The 23,161-nt window shown below is 37.4% G+C and overlaps 1 protein-coding gene across 1 annotated transcript in view; it reads right to left on the reverse strand.

Annotated features, from left to right (window-relative positions):
- FOCAD (focadhesin) overlaps positions 1 to 23,161 on the reverse strand; it is a 99,575-nt gene that overhangs the window by 59,185 nt on the left and 17,229 nt on the right. Inside the window, exons 6-14 of the mRNA XM_027670742.1 lie at positions 22,587 to 22,688; positions 19,596 to 19,800; positions 17,161 to 17,367; positions 16,642 to 16,729; positions 15,757 to 15,959; positions 10,760 to 11,017; positions 3,348 to 3,452; positions 2,836 to 2,937; positions 1,506 to 1,636 (exon numbers count right to left, since the gene is read on the reverse strand). Coding sequence (XP_027526543.1) covers positions 1,506 to 1,636; positions 2,836 to 2,937; positions 3,348 to 3,452; positions 10,760 to 11,017; positions 15,757 to 15,959; positions 16,642 to 16,729; positions 17,161 to 17,367; positions 19,596 to 19,800; positions 22,587 to 22,688 — 1,401 coding nt within the window. The remainder of the gene's footprint in view (positions 1 to 1,505; positions 1,637 to 2,835; positions 2,938 to 3,347; positions 3,453 to 10,759; positions 11,018 to 15,756; positions 15,960 to 16,641; positions 16,730 to 17,160; positions 17,368 to 19,595; positions 19,801 to 22,586; positions 22,689 to 23,161) is intronic.

A 23,161-nucleotide genomic window follows, 5' to 3' on the forward strand; every position in this document is an offset into this window, starting at 1 on the left:
TTCTAAATGCACAAAGAATGTGCATACTTCCAAACTCTAACTATACCACTTACCAGGCAAAAAGAATATTACAAATGCATTGAGATTTGTCTCTTGCTTTTCAGCCTTTAAAAATTTCTTAAAAGATGCTGCTTGGCAAAATTGAAGAGGGTTGAAGAGGTAAAGGAAAGCGTGTTTTCCTGCATCAGTTTGGCCTGGCTCTCCTGCCAAGTCCAAGCTGTCTCCTCCCCCCTCCCGCTCTCCCCAAGCAAGGCAAAAAAATGAACTACAGGAAAAAAACTGAAAGAAGTTCAAACGAAACGGGATTATATAAAATATATATATATTACATATATTTACAATTATATATACAATTTGAATATATTATACACAATGGGGAGCTCCCGAGGGGGGAAAAGGGAGGGGGAAGCAGGGATAAAAGAACTAAAAACAAATATCCTCCAAATATATCCATTACTATAGAGCTAGTGAATAAATACAAAAACCGAATTAAATACTTCCCTGAATGGGACAATAGAACTGTGCGAGGCAGCAGCCAACTCCCCCATGCCTCCCATAGAGACCGGAGATAATGACAGGCCTGAGCAGCGGGCCCTGGCCTATACAAGCAAGACCATCTGCGAGAGAGACCTGTTGCCTTCAGCCACCAGAAGAGAGAAGAGAGCAAACTCTCTTATCTGCGCCTTTTTATATGTTGTGTTATGGAAAGGAATGATATGGAATACTTCCTTAGATTTCTGACCCCGTTGCTAAGGAAGGCCTAAAAAATCCAAGAAACCAACCCACTACATTTCTTTAATAGCTTGCTTTTTAGTTGATGATTAAAAGATACATGAATCTTCTCAGTTGTTAGTAACTGACCTTCAAGAGGGAAAGTGAAAACTGGAACCCAAGATAGATGACAAAGGGAAAAGATGATATTGTGCACATAAAACCAGAAAGTAAATACTAATGCATTTAAAAAACATCTTTACAGAAACTGCAAATTATTATCAAGTACTGATATTCATGGATTGTTAGAGCCGGAAAGGTTCAATATATCATCGTGTTAGACTTGCACAATGGTGTTCTGTGGTACTATATCTGAATAAAGACCAGAAATGTGCATGTTACAAAATATGCTTTTCAAAAAAGCACCCAATCTTTCTTTGAATAGATCAAAAGATACACCATTAGTTGCTTCTTCTATTGTTTTATCTCTCCCTTTTTTCAAATTTGGAAGTGTTATGCCTAAAATTTCTACCCTGGATCAGTATAGGATACATGTTTTGTTTCAGGATGAAGAACATATTAATTTTCACAGCATGTGAATGTGCTTTCTATTAGTCATAACAGAAAACTCCAAACTTACTATCTGCTCAGATTAGGAGTGGCTGAGTATGTATCTCAACTAGGAAAATATTACTATTAATGTCACAAATGTAGGTAAAAATTATTATGCAGCTTTTCTGACAAAAAATTACTTTCCCTTACAAAGACATATGATGGGTAACACCTGCACTTACCTCTGCCTACATATATCTCTTATACAAGCGGCTTTAGCAATCAGCTTTTCCCATTGAGCATCTTTGTCAACAGACACAGATGGCACGTCGGACATCGCCAAGAACTTCTGCAACTCTGGGTAAATTCGGTCCTACAAAAGATTCAATCTAAAAATTATCATCATACCTTCAAAATGATTTTCAATTGGCAACACTTCTACATAACTTATAAATACCACTTTTATTGTATAACATTTTGGTCTTCTTCATTACTGGAATCTAATGCTACAATGAGCTCTACCTGGTTTTTGCAGACCAAATCTCTATTGCTATTTTAAAAAAAACTGAGAAGGAAATTATCGTTATGTAACTTGTGCTGGGTTTGGCTGGGGTAGAGTTAATTTTCGTCACTGTGGTTCCTATGGGGTTGTTTTTTGGATTTGTGCCAAACACAGGGTTGATAATATAAAGACGTTTTAGTTATTGTTGAGCAGGGCTTACACAGAGCCAAGGCCTTTTCTGCTTTTTGTACTGCCATGCTGGCAAGGAAGTTGGGGGTGCATGGGAAACTGGGAGGAGACAGAGCCGGGATAGGTGACCCCAACCGACCAGAAGGATATTTCAGACCTTATGAAATCATGCTCAGTTTATAAAGTGAGGGGAAGAAGAAGGAAGTGAGGGAGTGTTTGGAGTGATGGCATTTGTCTTCTCAAGTCAGAGTTATATGTGATGGGGCACTGCTCTCCTGGAAATGGTTGAACACATGCCCACCTATGGGAAGCAGTGAATTAACTTGTTTCACTTTGCTTGTGTGCATGGCTTTTGCTTTCCCTATTAAATTTCCTAATTAACTTGTTTCACTTTGCTTGTGTGCATGGCTTTTGCTTTCCCTATTAAACGGTCTTTATCTTAACTCACGAGTTTTCTGCTTTTACCCTTCTAATTCTCTCCCCAGTCCCGCTGATGGGGGAGTGAGTGAGTGAGTGTGTGGTACCTGGCTGCTGGGGTTAAGCCACAATACTAAGGTCTTGTTCTTACTGAACATTATGAAAAGCAGAAAGCTGCTCTTCAAATAAATTTTCTTTCTCATTCCAGCCCGAGACCTAATGAAATGAAAGTTTCATGAAAGATATACGATGAAATTTTTCACTAGAACAGAATCAGTATAGGCATCACATACACCATTTACTTTATAATCCTGATAATGACATACTAGTATAAGCAATGATCCAAAATTAATTTCCTTCCTTGTTTAGAGGTAATGAAGTTTTTCAATGGGACTTATTATATTGAATAAGTAAAATAACTATATTCGCTATGTAATAGTGAATAACTACAAGAATTTTCTAACCTGTCTTTCCCACAATGATGTCATCAGCCGTGAAGCAATTGCTCTGAGCTTTGGCACGCTCCCCAGCACGTGTATGGCACGTAGAATCTGAGCTACACAAACCTGAAAGACATTTTTTAACCAAGTGTCACTGTTATTTTATATGCCCAAGGACAAAGTCTAATCTACAAATAATTAGTTTACAACCAAGTGCAACAAGGAGATAATTGTCCAACTGCAATGTCAGAAATAAACTGGAAGTTGTTTTCCAAAAAACTTTAGAACATAATGAGTCCAAGGGCATCTATCTTCTCATGACATATATAATGATGATATAGTATAGACGGTAAAGCATAATGTACATTTCACTCTAAAACAAATATCATAACCCATCCAAAGTATTACAAAGTTATGGTGAAGCTTAAAAATCAGTTAAGCAAGCCATGTATTGCTTAGTTTAATTTTTTTTTTTAATAAATACATGGCCTTTCATTGATACAGTTTTCGTTTTACTAAAAATGTTTCATTCTGACCTTGTGTACACCAAGTGTAGGCAATGTATACAATATATTCCTGTAAAGTGCAGGCTCCAAAGGTCTTCCCAATTTAAATACCAGAACTGGGATAAGATTTGGAACCTAAAATAAAACAAACACAGGACATAAATTGGAATTTGTCACATGACACCTTACATAAAACAGTGAACTTGTCAGAACATATTAGAAACTCATACTTTTTTTGCTTTTTTCTTCCTGCTTGTTTATATGACAAACCTGTCATACAATACAAGTTACTGTATTCTTTACTATAGAGTACAAAACTTCCATAGACCTGCCCCTGAAGTGACAATAAAGGAAAGGAGACTTATTTACCTCCATTCCCATTTTGATCAGATTTTTGGTATTTTCATGCCAGCAAGTCCTACAGTTTTTGCTTGTGTACCTTCTTACCATTATGTGATTAAATCTAATCTTAAATTAAATCTACTCATGATTTCCCACAGTACTTCTTCCTTTTGCCAGAGGCAGTCTTGGGCAACTCTATTTCGTCTTACACTAGTTCTCTAGTCAACAGGCTACTTCCTGCATTCTTCTACATTGTAGCTACATGGGATTATATGGCAATCAGACCAAACGACATTCAACATAAATTATAATTAAATCATATTCATAGTCCTTAGTTATAAAAGAAATCAAACCTGCTTAAGCCCAGCCTTCATCAGCTGTGATGGGAAGCACATTTTAAGTCCTGTGTCCACATTAATTTTGTTATGAAGTTTATTCTACAGTAAAGAGATATTAAATGAAAGTTCTACAATGACCTCTATACTAACATCCACTAAACAGATATTAAGTTTGATATACAAAATTCCCAGGAGAAGTCTAAGCCTGTGCTACTGTAGGGCCAGTTACAAGGTACTGTCATTTAAAGTCGACTTGTTTTGAACAGTATATTTCAATTGTAATATCAAGAAAAATCCCAAAATGTTCTGGTACAGCAAAGCTGCTCCTCTCCATCTCCCTCATGGAATGGATAAATAACGCTGGAATTAATTTCAATATTATATTCATACTAAATCTTCATCAGGAGTGTAATAGCTCCATGAAGCTGATATGACAATTCATTAGCTCCCAGTAGGCAGGAAGCGCTTTGGAGTGGGAGGCACACTGCCTGTCAACACTGTCTTCTGCATTTCCCACACTACCAGAGTTTGTGGCAGTTAGGTCAAGTCTGTCATTAGCAACCTGAAGAAGGGTTTTCAACGTTATGTTTTTCGGTTTTAAAACTAATTTGCATCTCAAAAACGATGCTGAAGTTTCTCAACAACTCTCCCTTTTAAAATAAAACATGCAAGACAAAGTGATATTATTCAAGAAATAAGCCTGAGAAGCATTCTCTGTGATTTGGTGGTCTGATTTTTTTTTTCTAAGCTACAGGACAATTGTTCTTCTTCAAAAGCACAAGCTAAGAAAGGATAATAGGTTTCAGTTCTGGGCTGAATTTTGGAAGAGGGTTGTCCAGTAGACAAGGCAGTGAAATGAGAAGGTTTTTGAAAGCGTTCAGTATTCTGGCATTCCTGGCTCCAGTAAGCAAGACAAAAGTACTGGACAATTCAGACAAATGAAAGGATCAGTTTTTCAGATAAGTACACAAATGTAGCTAAGTTTCTGTTTATAAAAGCTATAAAATAAATTTCTCTCGAAAATCAGAAGCACTTCTTAGAATACACAAGCTAGGTTTTCAAAAGTTTCATATATTCTAGAAGGATCCTAACCAATAATTTTCAATCATGAAGAGTCTGTCCACAAGACCTGAGTATGATATGATTGCTTCCCTACAGCTCTCTGAAGTTTACATAATCAAATAAACAAACAAAATAGCATCAGGTACCACCTGAGCAAGCCAAATTCAGTTCAATGCATCCTTAAACATGTTTTCTACCCAAATAAAAACGTATTTTACCTTTTTGTTTTTTAATGCACTCCCAGACCCCAAATAACATAAAATAATGCACATTCAGATGGATTTCCCAAGATGTTATTTACCATTAAAATAGTTCATTCTTGCAATTGAAAGACCATAAAAGAATGCATGTTTTCTACAGACTCAGAATCCTCAAATAACCATAACAGATCTTATGCTACTACTCACCAGTGACCTCTTAGTCAGACAATTTAATTTCTTCCCCTTGCACCACAGCAATGGTTTCACAGAGTGAAATAACAATTTCTGCACAAGAAAATTCATCCAATTATAAAGACTGTATTAAGTCTATCATTAACAGCATATGTCACAGCAGTCTCTGGAGTGATTTGACTTAATACAGCCTAAGAGCCCATGTTCTACTCTTCATCCTCAGTCTTTAACAAATATTTCTGGACTTTCTTCCACAGTGTTTCAGACCGTTACTCCAAAATGCCTCCACTAAAAACAGATCCAAAATAATCACTTATCTTACACCATAAAAACACTCTCACTCAGTAGAGAAGGAGGAGATACACACAGAGAAGCCCCCTACAGCCTTTCTTAATGGAAAGGGTAAAGAAAAAAAGGAAAACAAATCATAACCAGAACAATGTCTGCAAAATCAATTATGGCAGTAATTTTTAAATCTAGCAATGTTTTTTAAACGCATTATTAATTTACTTCAGAGACAACAGATTCATTATAAAACCAACATTCACTGTGAAAATGGGAGCTACTGTTAGGGAACTCTGTGAAGAGCTGTACTAAACATGAAAATAATGAGGATAGCATTCTCGATGCATGTTCTCTCTCTCTGACCCTGTTTTGTTTTGAAACACAATTCTTCAACTCAGATTTTGCATGGCAATCACTTGCGGCTTTTCAATTCAATATTCACAGTTACAACCACTGTGTCACTTTGTGAATCAGCAAGTAACCGAATTTCACTAGCAGCAGAATTGTATGTATGGCAAGTCTTCGCGAACGAAGATTTTGGGAAAGGTCTTTTACCTTGACAATCCTGCACAATGGATTTTTTAGGTGAGACACAGCATGCACTGAACTGAGCCCACCCTTTAATCCTAAGGTTCATCTGCTGGGTCCAAGCGAGTTTGGACAATGGCAGTGAGGTCCTCAGGACAGAGGTTTGTTCAGAGTGACCTTCTCTTAGATGGATGGCCTTACAGGGCTGACGAGCTCCATCTGCCCGGGGGAGTATCCCTGACCGGGAATATCTAAATCACTTAAAAAAACATACAAAAAACCCCGCCATACAATTCTTTTCATACTATGACCTTCACTATGACATGTCAGCACTTCTATCTATTCCTCCGTAGTACAGGTAGTTCAAAGTTTGGCTGCAAAGTGGACACTTCTTAATTTTGCCCCGTGGACATTTTATTTAACTTCTGCAACGGTAAGTGCTGACACCTTCTAGCCCAAGGTTACTTTGATTTGGACATCATTCCAAGTTTAAAAGAATTCAGAATATATCCGCTACACCTGCTACAAACATCTGGCTTTAAGAGTGTCTAAGTGCTGTGTGGTGGTTTGGGCTAGGCCTTCCTTGGTGACCAGTTTGTAACCAAGGAAGGGTCCAGATTTACCCAGTATTCCCTACGATTTTTACGTAAGCCAGACTATAAGAAGAGAGGAGGAGAGGCCTTCGCTCTCTTTCCTTCCGGCGGCTTGGAGGTGCAGGTTCCCTGCTGTTGAGTCTGCCGTGTTGGGGAGCGAGGCCTGGTTAGGCCTTGCCGACCTTGGGAGACAGAGGTTGCCGGCGATCGTTCCGGAGCGACTCTCGGTTGTCCCAGGAGAGTAGTGAGATATCTTCTTTGCTAACTCTTTTGTTCTTTAGTTACTAGATCTCGAGCTACTGATTGGGATATATATATATATATATATATTTTATTTTAGTTTTGTTCCTTTTCCCCTTCCCCTTTCCCTTGTGAAATTGTATATAAGTGTAAATATATTTATATATATCACTTTGGTTGTCTCTCTCGTTTTCGGGTTTTTCTTAGTTTTTTTCTCCCTCTTCTCCCTGAGGTTTTTTTGTTTGGGGGGGGGACTTCTGGTGGTAAGGTTTGGAGACTTGGCAGGGAGCCAGCTTCAAACCATATCAGTGCTGTTAACACCAAAGAACAGATTCAAGTTAATATAGATATGATTGTTGAAAAATAAGGTTGGGTTTAAGAGCTACTTTTTGTTCTCTTCTTCCCATACCCATCTTCTGACTTTGTTCTTTTCTTCTTCAGAACAGCCTTCTACCTACTGTGCTGCATACACCTTCCACTGCATACTTCAGGAAGTGCTCTAAGAAATTGAAGACTCAAAATATCTAACAAGTTTGTTGTGATGAGCTTTCCACTTTGTTACCTTAAAGGACATTCCAACCACTTACTTTCATCATCTTTTATAAAGCACCATTTATTTATGTAGAAGTGAATAAAACAGAACCAAATAAAGCAATTCCCAAAATACAATTCTGCCATCAATATGTTAGTGATAGTTGCCTGTACACTGCCCACAGAGTTTATTAATCAGTTATTTCTCCCATCCAGGAGCTTCAGTGCTTTCTCCCCCTATACTGTTATTGCAAGAGAAAGACATCACATGTCCATGGTAATTCTTCCTGCCTTAGAGAGAGCATTGCATGTACAAGAAACAATGTAATAAACTTCCAGTGCAATGCCACACTGTAATAATCTCTGTGGAGCAATTAAGCAGACTCAGAACTAAAAAAACTTGTCAGAGTCAAGACAGATACCAGGTGATGCCCAGTTCAAATGAGCCAGACAGAAAGTTCAAGTTTTAAAGCATTAAAATATTTTGTAATAAAAGACATAATTTAAAAGACAGAAATGAGGTAGATATTGCTAACTGGAGAATATTCAGGGACACCTGAATATTCATCCTAATTAAGCGCATTACTCTTCCCACACAAAATTTTCAAGTATTACTCAGCAGAACACCTGCTGTATTACTAATTATACTGATTCCTTTATGTGATATTATGAAAGAGAGACCTGAATACCTTACATATTTTGCAGAAAAATATTTTAAAGCCCACAAAATAAAAAAATCTAAAAGCTCTCCACTTGCACACCCTGTTAGCAAAGAAAATGTGAGCCAGTAAGACAGTATTGACAAATCAGGGTTAGAGTTCTGCATTTTAAACAACGGTTTCTAATTCATGCACACTTCTGCTGATCACTAGGAAACAAAAAATATGATGAAGCCTGAACTTCATCTTCTCATTGTCTTTGGACACGAGCCATTCTTCCCAGCGCGAGGGAGGACTTTTTCACGAGCTTGAAAGGCTTCTTAGTTCTGAAGTAGTCAGACCACTCAATGGGATGTGTCCACCAATCTTTTTTACTGTACTGCTGAACAAAAGCTTTGGCTTAAATAAAGTAGAAAAACCCATTCACATAAATGCTAAACACAGTTTCAGGTTAAATTATTCTCCCTGTATCTGTCTAAAGCTTCTGTAATTCTGCCTGACTTGCACTTTGATTTGTCTCTAAAACTGTTCATTTAAATATTCTAGATTCCTCTAATGAAATTCACAACAGTCATTCCCTACAGTCAGACTTCAGCCCATTCTGCTCAGGTGCCATATTGCTTCAGTAATTTTTTTTCAGCAAGTTACCACTTTTTTTGAATGACTGACAAATTGCATTTTGAACAACTATATCAAGTTAATCAACAAAGCATTATTCCTTTCCTCGTTCTGTAATATGGCACTGATTCATCATACAACTCAAAATCCTAGTGTAACAAAACTAGTTAGAGAGTCCACAGACAAAAATAGGAAATCCACTCCAAAAAGCCTGGAGTTAACTTTGTGGTTTTTACATAGCTAGCTACTCACAAGAAGAAAACTGCCTTACTTGCTGCAATTAGGACCAGAACTGAAGGAAATTTTCCCCCAGTAGGGCAGATGTATGTCTTATCTTCCCTTTCCCTAGTGAATAGTTAGTTAATTTACAAAGACCTGTAACTGTGGACCTGTCAAACTCCCCATAGTTGGGGTGTACTACTCATATTAGTTTTGAATGTTGAGTCACAGAAATACTTTCAAGAAGAAACTACCCAGGTGGTTCTACATCAGCTTAGCTTTGCTTTTACACACAAGTGCAGTTCATTTTGCTTACTCCTGCCATTTGAACACAACTAGGTGCTTCCAACTTAAAGTGAGAAAATGAGGTTTAATAACTACTTTGCAAAAAAAAAAAAAAAGTAGGTCAACAAAGCATTTTTAAGCTACCTTAAGCTGTGTGTTTTCCCTGTTTCTTGGAGTTACAAGAAATAATACAACTGGAAGACTAATTTTTGACTGCTGGCTTAGGATCACATTGCATGGTCAGATCACATTTTTCATTACTTTTAAGTTTTACATTCTTCCCTTTGTCATTGATTAGCTCCACACCCTTCCGCTAAGCCAGAGTTCTAAGTGGCATGTAAGAAATAAAAAGTGTCATTTTCCAGAAAAAGCATTCTACTCCTAATATGCCTGCTTATGAAACGCACTGAGGTTGCTTATTTTTATGCTACCAGCTTTCCAATTTGTTCTTAAATAGTAGTCAAAATTGTAACTTTTTTTAAGTCTTGTGCTGCAGAGCATGCCAACTCTTTGAAAAGAAAGCAATTAAAAAAACCCAGAATCAAATGGAGCCTGTCTTTATGGTATAAATTAAATTTGAATCAATACTTCTTTCTTCTCTATTTTACAAATAAGATATGATTGTTTCTGTATAATGCCTCCTGCATTACATTGCTGCTTCCAGATAACCCCCTTTATCTTTCAAGGTTATGTAGAAAAGTTTAAGCATCCTACATAATTCTGGCTTGAATTCAGTACTGAGGCAGAGAAACACTAGGCACATATTTTTAACAAGCAAGAATAAAGATGTCACAAGGGACTTGGCAGTCTTCCAGTAACCACAAAAGAACACAGAGAATAATTCATGAGGTCACCAGAACTCAGAAATGGTTTGGTAGCCTCTTTTCAGCTTCCTCATGTTGCATTTTCACACTTACTAGAAAACATCAACAAACACGCCAGTCTTTTTCTTAAGTCTAAACAACTAAAAATTACTTCAAAACATAGACATAATACAAATTTTGTTGTAACTGACACACAAAAAGTGAATTCCAGACAGCTGAGGGTACATGTGTGCGCACCTCTGTGCAGGATGAGGGTCAGTCTGCATCAGGAACGGCAGCCCAGCTGCAGCCTTAGAAGCTCTTATGTCCAGATGCCTGTAACTGGTGAGATTCGGATCCAGAGGCTACTCTACATACTGACCATGCACCATTGCTGGAGGGATCCTTACTGTATCCACCAGGAATGCAGGTATATCCTTGCCACTTGTTGGACATAGGGTCATGAAGCTGTGGCAGCCTTGCCCTTCTTGGGCTGCTAAATGCAGTCCAATTCCTGAAAAAAATTGCACTAACAGTAAATGTTTACCTGAGAACAATCAGACTTGGCTATTTCTGTAGTAGTCTGAAGCACATCATGAAGAGTGTCTCCATTTTCTTGGATCAGTAGATAAGCCAACAAAAGAAAAACGTGGGCAGGGACTTGAGTGCTAACAGGTAGCAGTGATTTCACTGAAGATAACCATTTAGTAACTACGGACTTCTCTTTCAGGAGTTCTATGATCTTCCAGGTTGTGTACAATGAACTGTAAGAGCTGGTTATAGGGAAAAGGAGTTTGCAGGACACCTGAGAACAAGTGAAGCAAATAAAAGTCTCAATCAAACAAATAAAGTACCATGAAAGAACAAAAACAACATCCAAGTTGTCATCCAAAACATTTTTTATGGTCCCAATGCAATGAATGCAAATAACAAACTGCAATACATTTCTTTGAAATCCTTTCTATGAATTCTTGCACTATAGATGTTTCAATGGTGTGTAAGTTTTGAGCTGGCTTCCCACCAAGTCTCCGAGACCCAGCGAAAGCCTTCTCCCTCCCTTCCCCTTCGGGCAAAGGAAAATAGAAACTGAAAGAAACCAAAATCAACCGAATTATACCAAAAAATATATATATATTTACATATATCACAGTTATATACAGTGAGAATACTATGTACAACCCCCAAAAAAGGGAAAGGGGAAGGGAAAGAGGGAAAAGGGAAAAAAGGGACAAAACCAAAACAGATATGCACAATCAAAACCCTGGAGCAAAATAAAGAACTAGTAAAATGAAATCTCAATACTTCCCTTGAAAAAAAGCAGGATCGCGCCAGACACCACCAGCACCCTCCACCTTCCGCATGGCAAACAACAAGCTTAAGCAGGCCTCAACTCCCAGATGAGCAAGACCAATCACAGGGACCTGCTGTCTCCCAAGCTCACCAGAAGGGAAGAAGACCTCAACGTCTCCTCCCCTCCCTCTGTTTACATAAAGCGATAGGGTGGAATACTTCCTTGGTTACCAGGAAGGAAGGCCTAAGACTCAAAACCATTGCAAATGGGTTGATAATTTCATACTCAGGAGTTCCCGCTTTATCTGACATCCATCACTCCTGTTCCTGTTGGTGACTGGAGTGCTACTTCTCACTAAAATTGACATAATAAAACTGGAGTATATTAAAAGCTTAAGTTCCTGACAATGACAGGAGAATCATAAGTTTAACTATCATCTACATTATTTTTAGAAAACTGTCTTAACTTTTAGTAGTACTTAATATCACAGTTTAGGTTAATCTGTTTTTACATTTTCTGTTTAACGGATTTGTTTCTCAGAACAAAATGAGCTACAGTTGCAGTCACAGAAGATAACATTTAGCAGCAGGACAGTAGTAAAATACAAACGAGGAATCCTCTTAAGTTGGATTTTCATATATGTAAGAGTATATGCATTATAAAGTTCCTGCAAATAAAGTTTAAAGTGATTCATTAAAAGAGAAAAGTTTAATCCAAGACAAGCCATTTCTTTACTATTAATTCTTTGCTTCCTTAGAAAGTATAATGTTTTCAGAAATATCTCTCCACTATCAAGACAGTAGTTAGTAGGCAGTGATTAAGTGAAGAACATTTATATAAAGATCAGGTTAAGAAAGTAGTTGAAAAGAGGTCTTTATATGAACATCAAAAATGGAATTCAGACTCTAAAGGGCAGAGAAAAGAGATTTTGAGTGGCAAAAGCTGTTCTAAATGCAGAATTTCATTTTAATCACACTGTAATGTAAACTTATTTTGGCTAATGGAAGGTAGAATGCCACTGTATTTTAGATTACCTTTTAAAAATAATATTAAAATTAGCTTATTCCATTATTTACACTTTACTATAAGTGTATGTGAAAAATTCAGCAGTCTGTAATGCTCTCTCTTCTGGCAGGTAAGATCACTTGGAGCCAAAAACCTCTTCTGAATACAGATGTGAAATTGCCATTTATTCAAAAAGGTAATTAAACTTTATTCAAGGACATACAATGCCCTAAGAAGAGCTTCAGAATCCGTAACATGTACTGTTTAGTTACCTGCCTCTAGAAGATAATAGGTCCTGAAATCAAGATCAGACTATTAAAGGGGTTTTGTTGTTGTTTTGGGTTTGTTTGTTTTCATCGTTGTTGTTGCTGATTGTTTATTTTAAGTGCCTGAAAAAACCTGCTAAAATTGGTAGAGCCTGAAATATTATATTGTTATTTCCCATTCCCTATTCCATTCCCAAAGGTTTTGCTTCAATATAATAGTACTCACTCCCTTCTCCCTTTATTTCATCTGCATAAAAACAGGCTATGATCATAATTTTACTTTAATACTGCATTCCATTCAAGTGGGTTAGGTAGAAAATTTCAGTCCATCAACACAAAGATATACATATACATAAATCCCTCAATGGCAAAATGTAAGTGAAGGTTAGCCCCATTTTAACTTTCAAAACCATGGGACTAGAGGTAGAACAACTCTCCTCTACCATAAATGCAAAAAAAAACCCCAAAAAACACCAAAACCAAAAGCCATTAAAGAACATGTAACTTGTGTGTGGTTAAAAGCAAAGAAGCAGCATGCTCTCTAGAGAAAAGTGGCCAAATACCCATTGAGGACTACAAGATCCTTTCCAGGATTCTAGGGCATGCAGATACAAAAGTCAGAGTTCAGCTAGAACTGAAATTGGTCAGATATGTTAAGAAGAAGAAAGGGTTATTCAGGTACACAAGCAGTTAAGCAGAAACACAAGGAAGACATAGGTGTCCCAGTGGACAACACACTGAGCACGGGTCAGCAGCACATCGCTGCAGCTAAGAAGGCAAATTGGATCTTGAGCTGCATCCACGGGGGCATTGCCAGCAGACAGAGATGTGACCATCCCACTGTATCAGCACCTGTCAGACTGCACATGGAGTAGTGTGTCCAGTTCTGGCCCCCACAGTTCCAAAACAGATGCAGACAGCCTGGAGAACATCTAAAGGAGTGCCATGAGTCAGGTCTTTTCACACTGCGGAAGTGAAGGCTAAGGGGGATGCACCACTGCTTTCCAGTATGTGAGGGGCAGTTATTAACAGGACAGAAGCTCTCTCTTCATAAAGAATCACATGACAGGGAAAAGGGCAACAGACACAAGTCGCCTGGGAGAGGGGCAGGGATAGCTTTACTTTACAAGACAGACATTTTTGACAGTGAAAACAATCATTCACTGGAACAACCTCTCCAGGGACATGGTGGAGTCCCCATCACTGGAGGTTTTAAAGATGTGATTGGACAGGGTACTAGATAATCTCATCTAGGCTCCCGTTCCTGTGAAAGGCTGGATCAGATGATCTTCCAGTCTGGGCTGTTCTGTGATTCTATGAAAATATACCCTAACTTAATCATGTTTGCTCTTAAATACAAGCTTTATTCAAAGCTTGTTCACTGTGGACATAACATTTGGTTTTTCCTACCTCTTTTTGTGCCCATTTCCAGTGTAAGGAAGGTCTAAGAATAATACAATCAAGATTTTATTCTCTTAGCATTGATCTGATCCTACAGTAAAAATTGACTGAACTCATGGGAACATTGAAGAGAAAGTCCATATTTTTTAATCTTTTAGTTGAGAACCAAACGTTATGGGCATACTTGTTACAGACAATGACCAGGCAAAATAAGTGTCTGTCTCCCCATTCTAATTGCTAACCATGTATTACCAAAGATCTTGCCATGCTACTTGCTATGAACTCTGCAAGGATCAGTGAGACAGAAGTGAAGAGACTGTTTGAGAATTCCCACCAAAGACAAGTGTTTTGAGTTTAACATGGCTAACAGAAAAAGTTAGTCATCAAAAGTGATTTAAACCCTTAACAGAAAAGCTTTCACATGCTTTTCTGAAGAAAGAGAATACCAGAATTAGTACAAAGTTCTGTTACAGAAAGGCAGTGTAATACAATGTGCTGTAATCTTGTCCTACAGTAACCCAGTAGTCATGTAAGACATTAAAATAGCTTCTAAAACACAACACAAAACAAAACAGGTGGGCCAGTGACACAGGGCATAGAGGACCGAAGTGCTTCAAAAATCCCTCACTGAAAAAAGCCTCCAGTGGCATCTGTACAGGCTGTCACCCAGTAAGTCCCATTAGAAGAAGTGAGCTCTTCTCAAAGCCATCCCATACCTATTCTTTCAGAGCAGAATAAGAAGTGTAAGCTTTAGTGAACTTTAAACCAGTTATTTTTCTTTAGGAGTACAAATGGGCTTGCCTTTTCAAATTTTGGAAATAGAAGATGAAGTTGGTGAGGTATTCCAGGACAAGGAGACATGGCAGAACTCAGAACTGGCATTCTGTTTCTGTCTCCAACTGGTCATATCACCATCCTCCCTATGCAAAATAACAGGAGGGTAAAGCAGAAAGGGAGTTTAGTTTCCCCACTTCTAAGCATATCTTGATAGAAGAGACTTGTTGTGGTGGATGGCAGAGAAGTGAGACATAAGTACATAACAAAAAAAAACAACAAACCAAAAACACACCAAAAAGAAAACAAAACAAAAAAACCCAACAGCATAGAATGAATCAGGTTAATGAGCTAAAATATGCTAAGTGACACTTAGGTACTCTGTAACTCTCTTCAGCCAAAGGAGAAAGAATGGTAGTTAACAGTCACATAACAGCACCAAGGAAAAGGACAGACACAAGGAAAATAAGCAAGTCTGAGAGAAACAAAGTAAATACACATAATCCTGTTTTCTCTAAGTCCTGTTACTTGCTTTATAAGGTAGGTGAATTCTTCAATCTATACAGTCTCTTGAAGTAAAAAAATCCTATTTGCTAAGTAAAACAATATTTAGCTTACAAACACACTTCCACTCCCCTAGTAGTCCAGTTTTATGGACTATACATACTTCCAAGTGTTTCCATAAAATGTATTACCCAAAGAAGCTCACACATGCAGCCTTTCCAAGCCAAAGGATAATGCAGCAAAATTGTTAAATGCCTCCCCTACCAGCCCCAAAAGAAGGAAAAAAACCCCTTATCACTTTACCATTTCCTGTTTATCCTTCAGACCTTCCTCCTGTAATATTCTCAAAAGATTTACAGCCAGCTGCTGCCTGGTAGTTCCAGAATCATCCCCTAAAAGGCAGTCTCCAACTGCTGTAGAAGATAAGATCTGTAGCACGGGCATCACCAAAGTCAGGGCTGTGGTTGAGATGTTCTTGGTTTCCGAACATGAAAGGAGCTTGTAGGCTATTGAAGACAAGGTGGGGGGAAAAAAAGTCACATAGGAAAAAAAGAATCAACATAATTTGTACTTTTAGACATGACACAGACATCTTAAGGAAACACTCTAGTCAAGCAAAGTAACAGTCCCAGATTTACAGTATGTGTATACTAGAGTTGAAGGGCTTAAGATTTTTTGGTGAAACTCCAATTTTATTAAGAGACCCATACACTTCTGTTGTTTATAGCAAAGTACCTGATGGCAGCAAGAAATACAATAATAGAATGTAGCGGACCTTTGCTTTTATTGCAGCAACTGCATTAATCAAAACTGCTAAGCCAAAAGCACAGCCAAACATTGCCATGACTGTGAGGCCTGTTCTCAATACCTGTCAAAAGACACCATTCAGGATGCATGAACCTCAGCTGAGAATATCCTGTTGTTGATTCAAAAACTAAACATATAAGCTCCAAGACAAGGAGGACCTTAAAAAACTGTCATATCCATGGGAAAAGTCAGTGTTGCAGGAAAAATTATCTTCATTGCCATTACTTTTTAAATTCAGGAAAAATTCTACTTATTAAAAAAAACCAACATTTCACCACCCAATCCAACTCCAGGAGAATGCAGTGTTTATTTTCATAAACATGAAGAAGCAAAGACACAGTTTTAAGAGTGTGGATTCCTCTTTCACAAGAAGAGCTTTACCTAGACTCAAGACAGGCTTTTGCTGACTTTCTGGTGTTTGCAGCAGTAGAAGCGCTAGCCCAGTTATACACTGGTTGACTGGAAATACCTATGAGGAAAAAAAAAAAGGCACTGTTTCAGTGTCATTAAACAGTACAAATAGGCAACTATCAGAACAGTGAAAAGAGTATCTTCATGAATCACACTGAGTGCACATGCAGTGACAAAGCAATCAATGAAGAATATGAACAGTACGAAAACAGTATTTTGACTAAATAATTACAACATTTTAATTTGTTACTTTGTTCAAACCATTTTAGCTCAATTTAAACCAATTCCTAAACTAAAAGATTAACTGATATATGCAGAACCAATTAAGTTTTCGCCTTCTGCAGGTCTTCAATCAAGAAGTAAAATTAGAAGCTTTTGAAACAACACTGATTGCCTGCAGATGAATGCCATGTATAAATGTCTGTACTGTCTTAAACATGAGATTCTTTAGATTGAATAAAACTATCTTTTTTTCCCATATACTCTTACCTCTTTTAAGAGCTCAAAGTTGTCCTCAATTAAGGAGATCAAAGATGAGCATTCTCCTGTCACATTTAAACACACTTCACAGAAGCATAACAACTGCACACAAAACTCAGATAACTGAACTTTCCAAAACACAGGATAGCGTAGTAGGCTGAGGAATAGCTCTTGCAGATAAAACAAGGCTTCTGTAACTTGCAGTAAGTCTTTAAGCTGTAGAGAGGTGGTTAAAACAAAGCCAAAAACACGTGATGATTTAGTTCCCCTTGTATATATACACAGAATTTAGAATTAATTCTTTTAGCTCTGCTATGTTTCCATTGCAAATAGTACAAAATCTTCACAGAAACTCATTTATGGACTAAACCTAGGAATCCCTCATCCAATTCCCTAAAAAAAATAAAATTTATGTACTGCTATTTAACATTTTAAGTAAAATGAGAAACGTGAAAGAATACAAAGATTTCATGGTAGCTGATGAGAAAAATCCCTTTTTACTCAAAAACAGTAGCAATTTGTTCAGTCCTCAAGATTCTTGCAACAACATAAAAACAAAGTGTTTGGCGATTTCATAGAGCAGGTAAATATTCTTATAACAGAATAATAATATAATAAATATAACAAACATCTGGCTCTAGGATATTTCCTCTATAATGTAACCAAGATTTTAACGCATGTCTCAAAAGAGAAAGGCAGGTTTTACCTGCTTATAAAGCACCATGCAAGCTACTTACTACAAAAATTAAAAGCTGAAGTGCAATACTCAAAAGCGGTAGGTATCTCGATACTTGAAAGCCAACTAAAGATGTTTCAAGAAGCAGGTTGCTTCTAAGTCCCCACGTGTTGGATGACAGTTCTTGAAAATTCTAGTTTCAGACAAACTGTTCCAATCCAAACTCTGGAGCCAGCATTAAGCATAACATCCTGATTTTTATTCCCTTTTTGTTCTATAAATAATCTGTTCTACTCTGAAGCCTCATGGCCACTGAATTTATCAGCAGAGAAGTCTGCAGGTGAAGAGATGTACTTTTGACAGCTTGGTTTATACTGTCAGACAAAATGACAAAGAAGTGTTTCAACATTTATGCTACACATAGAGGATTTAATTAGGCTAAGCTAAAAGGAAAGAGAAGAACCTGAAGTTCAGAGAAAGAAGGGGAAGGAACTGACTGATTATAAAACAGTCCATCAAACAGGCTTCTTGAAGGAATACTTTCCGTTGTGAAAGTTGTATCTCAGGCAAAACAAAAAATGTTCAAGCATTAATATGAGTTGAAAAATATGCAACTGATTTCTAGTTTAAAAAAAAAAAAGTGCCAACGTGCATGGAGGAAAGAAAGGTTCATAGCTGATTTTTTATAAGTCTTCTTCAATGCCATTTTATGGCTAAATGTTACCAAGCCTGAAGCTAGGTCATACATTCAAGGCGCAATGTTATACTGAAGTTCAGGTAGAATCAAGACAAAATCAGAAATGTCCCTATGACTAGAAAAGGTCACCATGTACCTGTCATCACAAAGAATTGACCTGAACCAAGATAAACATGTATGACACAAGTTACAGTTTTACCAAAGGTCTGAGAAAAGTAGCTATGAGTACAAAGAAGACTTTACTAGTAAAATGCCTCACAAGAAAGATGATACCAAATATCCTCAAAACAAGCCAACTTAGCTTTACATTATTTATAATAAGAAACCCTCTCCCCATGCCAATAAGGCCATAGCACCTCATGTTTGACTGAATACATCTGAAACTGAAGATGCTGTCCTAATATCATAAGAGGAAGGAAAAGGTACATAGGTACAAAAAAGCATAACTGATGTCACATTAAAGCATGAGGCAAAGCTCAGCTATTAAGCTTAACCGATATCCTAGGCCCATAACCAAAGTGGACATAAAGATTAAAATCCCTAGCTCCTAGTATGTATTGCTGTGCAACTTAAAAACACATTTATAAGCTTCAGCATATTCCAGAAAGATTAAATTTTGTCTTCAGATCCAGTAATCTCTCTCCTACAAAGAGTGAGAAAAGAATATCTAGAAGTACTTAAATCATACTTGTCATATAGTTTGTTTCATTTTAATATTATCCATTTTAAGTTAAAAATCGTATGTTTCTGACAATTAACTTACCATTTAACAACATTTTCTCATTACTGTCTTTCTAAGTTTACTGTATGTTTACTGAGGTAATTAGTTGTAAATAAGTACGGTAAACACGTTTTTCAATTTCCACCCTATCAGGTGTATCAGATTTGAACAATTAAAGTTTTACCTTCTATCAGAAAAAGACAGTTTGTTAGATTTTTGTACTATCAACAAATCAGGTCCACAGAAAATGGAAGAGAATGCTGTATTTGCACACTTGCAAGATAATAATGCTACTATCATTGCTCTGTTATCATATATTTGTAAAAGGCGGGGTCAGGCAACAACTGTACCTGGAGGTGTGGAATCAAATCACACAGAAGCTGAAGAATCTCACATTCCAGCATGGAAGGTGTGTCTTCATGCTTTGGGCCACGAGGCTGAAGTAAGATCTTAAGTAAACCCATTCGCAGTTCAGCATATTCCCGTAACTGAGATGGTTCACAATACAGGTATCTTAGAAATGGAGCCATTATGCCAATACATGAACTCTCTGCCCTGCAGTTCAAGAAATAAGTTTGCCATTACTGCTTTGTACTGAAAGCTTAACAAGCAACAAGGAAAACCCAAGCAATGTGACATTACCTGCAAAAATTTACAGGATGCAATTAAGAGAAAGGTGTTAAGAACAGAATTACTAAATCTCACAAAAAAATATGGTCTTACTTGGACAAAGTATTGTTATAAGACCTTATACAGGAACCATACCATGAAGTGCAATATTGAAAAGACTCAATATTTAAGCATGAATACTACTCAACATGTATTTGCAGGTTATGACACTCTAAATTTTACTTTTTCCTCCATCAAGATTCAAGAAAGTGTCTTTCCTTGCTGAATGTTTTGGTAGACTAATGTGCCATTCTGAAGTAGCATTTCGACAAGACTATTCAGAAATATCTTCTTAAAACACATAAAACATATATTCATTAAAAAGATGTCATCCATTGCTTATCAGTTTTTGCACAATGATCTTAAATTTTTTACTGGGAAGCCACCTTAGTTAAAGCAGTTCCTTTTTCATGTAATTTTTTTATCACAGAACAAATCTTTTGGCTTGACAATAATAGGAATACAAGCTGTCCTTGCCATTATTAAAACAATCAAATAAAGCTCATGGTCAATACATTAACAAGTCTAGAATCATAGAATCATTTAGGCTCAAGTCCAACCACTAACACAGCACTCCCAAGCCCACCACTAAACCATGGCCCCAAGTGTCATGTCTACATGTCTTTTGAATACTTACAGGGATAGTGACTCTACTACTTCCTTGGGCAGCCTGTTCTGATGCTTGACAACCCTTTCCATGATGAAATTTTTCCTAAGAGCCAATCTAAACCTCCCTTGGCACAACATGAGGCTGTTTACTCTCATTCTGTTACTTGTTACCCGGGAGAAGAGACTGAGCCCTATCTGGCTACAATCTCCTTTCAGATAGTTGTAGAGAGTGAAAAGGTCCCCCCTCAGTCTCCTCTTCTCCAGGCTAAATAATCCCAGCTCCCTCAGTCACTCCTCACAGGACTTGGGCTCTAGACTCTTCACCAGCTTCACTGCCCTTCTATGGACATGATCCAGAGCTTTAATGTCTTTCCTGTAGTGATAAAGAGCCCAAAAACTGAACAAGGGATTCGAGCTGCAGCTTCAGCAGTGCCAAGTACAGGGGAATGATCCCTTCCCTGGTCCTGCTGGCCAAACTACTGCTGATACAAGCCAGGATGCCACTGGCCTTCTCGGCCACCTGGGCACACTGCTGGCTCATGTTCAGCCGCTGTCAACCAGGACCCCAAGGTCCTTTTCCTCTGGGCAACTTTCCAACCACTGTGCCCCCAGCCTGTAGCTCTGCCTGGGGTTGTTGTGATCCAAAGACAGGACCAGGCACTTGGTCTTGTTGAACCTCATATAATTGGCCTTGGCTCATGGATCCAGCCTGTCCAGATCCCTCTGCAGAGTCTTCCTACCCTCCAGCAAATCAACAGGGAAGCAAAAGTCCGTTTTAAACAACATTCAGTCTTGATGCAAAGCTGTAGGAAGAGCTCAGTAACTGGTCTACATCAACATATGTAGAGCTTGTTTATGTCAGGCTTAGGGACACTGTTTAGTGGTGGACTGGATAGCATTAGGTTAATGGTTGGAGTTGATGTTCTTAAGGGTCTTTCTCAACCTAAATGATGCTATGATCCTATATTCTCAGTCTAACACTTTATCCACAGAAACCTTGAACAAAGAGCAACAAAGGAAATTTAAAATATCTTTCTTTTCAGTAAAAACAACTCCTTTTCATTCAAAAGAAGCCACCAGCAAAAAAATCCACAGTTCATTCCATCATTCATAATCTGATGAGACTCTTCATGAGTCCCATCCATTTAGTAGTTGAGTGAAAGAACAAGTGTGCTAAGTGCAGATGAAAAATACTCTGATCAATTAAATTGACTGAGTAGTTTTTGCTCTAAAGTCTTATTGTTGATCAAGTAGTCTAGGCCCACTAGAAATTTAAGAAATTAATAAATTTATTTCTTTACTCATAGCAACAGAATACGGAAGCCAATCTCTCTGCACTATTACTCTGTTATTAGTCTTCCAGAAAACAGAAGAGGCATATATCTGAAAAGCACAGATATAGGTGTAAAATCACTGAAAACATTTAGCTTTAAGGCTGCTACACCATTTGTTATTTTATACTGAAGCTCTATTGGACAAGTTCCTTCAAGGTAAGCATGAAGAAATGTTGAAATTGTTGGCATTTGGGTATTTGTTCATTGCTACAGATGTTTTATAATAAGACTGTAGTGTGATTTTTTTTCTATTTTTTTTAATTAAGAAGCATACATGCTTTTTCAAGACCTCTTCTTTTACCATGAGACGTAATCATCTGCACTTTTCTGTCATCATCCCATCATTTTGTATAGATGAGTCACAGCTGCATTGTATTAATCTTTTTTGACTAAGCAATCAAAATTGACAAAGCTAATAAGCAAAACTGCTTATTTTAAAAAAAATAATTCCAAAGGTGCTATCAGTTTTGCACCAATTATTCGATATCTGTAAAAACTTTATCTACATAGTTAATAAAAAGCTATAAAAATTATTTTTGATGGATTATGCTAGTAATTAATTATTTATGCAATTATTTTAAACATTGAAATGATGTAATTAAATATTACAATTATCTTTCACAAAAGACAGAATTCTTACAGCTCATTGCAGCTGACTTCAAAAAAATAGTTACACTGATATGATTCAGTTATCCACATTTGCTACTTTTTAATTATTCATTCATTTACCTCTCTGGACACTGATGGAAAAATAACGTAATCTGCTGTAGTAGAATTGGCCAGCAGTCAGATCTGTTTTCTAGGACAGTGATTAATGGATGGGGAATGCTCCTGAAACACAAGAAATAACATTTTTATCTCTAATGCAGAAAGGAAGTATGCAAAACCGCTATGTTCAAAATAAGTGCAGCTGTAGATAACAGATAATTTAACCTCCTGGTTTCACCAACTCCCGTTACAAGCTTTGCTGACAGCTCTCACTGTCAAGAGAGTATATTTTCCCAGAACTTCAGGAAACAAGATTAAAACAGAATATCTCTATTTGAAAAAGTATTGGTCTAATTCTTTGTTTTTAAATTAAATAAAATCTAAGGATCACTGTTCAAGCCTGATTTGTGTCACTGGTAGCAGCACTAGGCTGTAGCACTGAGCTCCAAGCAATATCCACAGAAAAATCTGAACCACTTGTCACACATCATCTGTCCAGTCCTCCAAGCACGGGTACAGGCCTTCAGCACCTACCTACCGTAATTCCTTCCAAACTATAAATATTTTACTAAAGTTACAGTCTTTTATAATCTGTG

This window comes from Neopelma chrysocephalum, unplaced genomic scaffold, assembly GCF_003984885.1.
Source record: "Neopelma chrysocephalum unplaced genomic scaffold, ASM398488v2 Primary Assembly neopelma1_96926, whole genome shotgun sequence".
Taxonomy (NCBI): domain Eukaryota; kingdom Metazoa; phylum Chordata; class Aves; order Passeriformes; family Pipridae; genus Neopelma; species Neopelma chrysocephalum.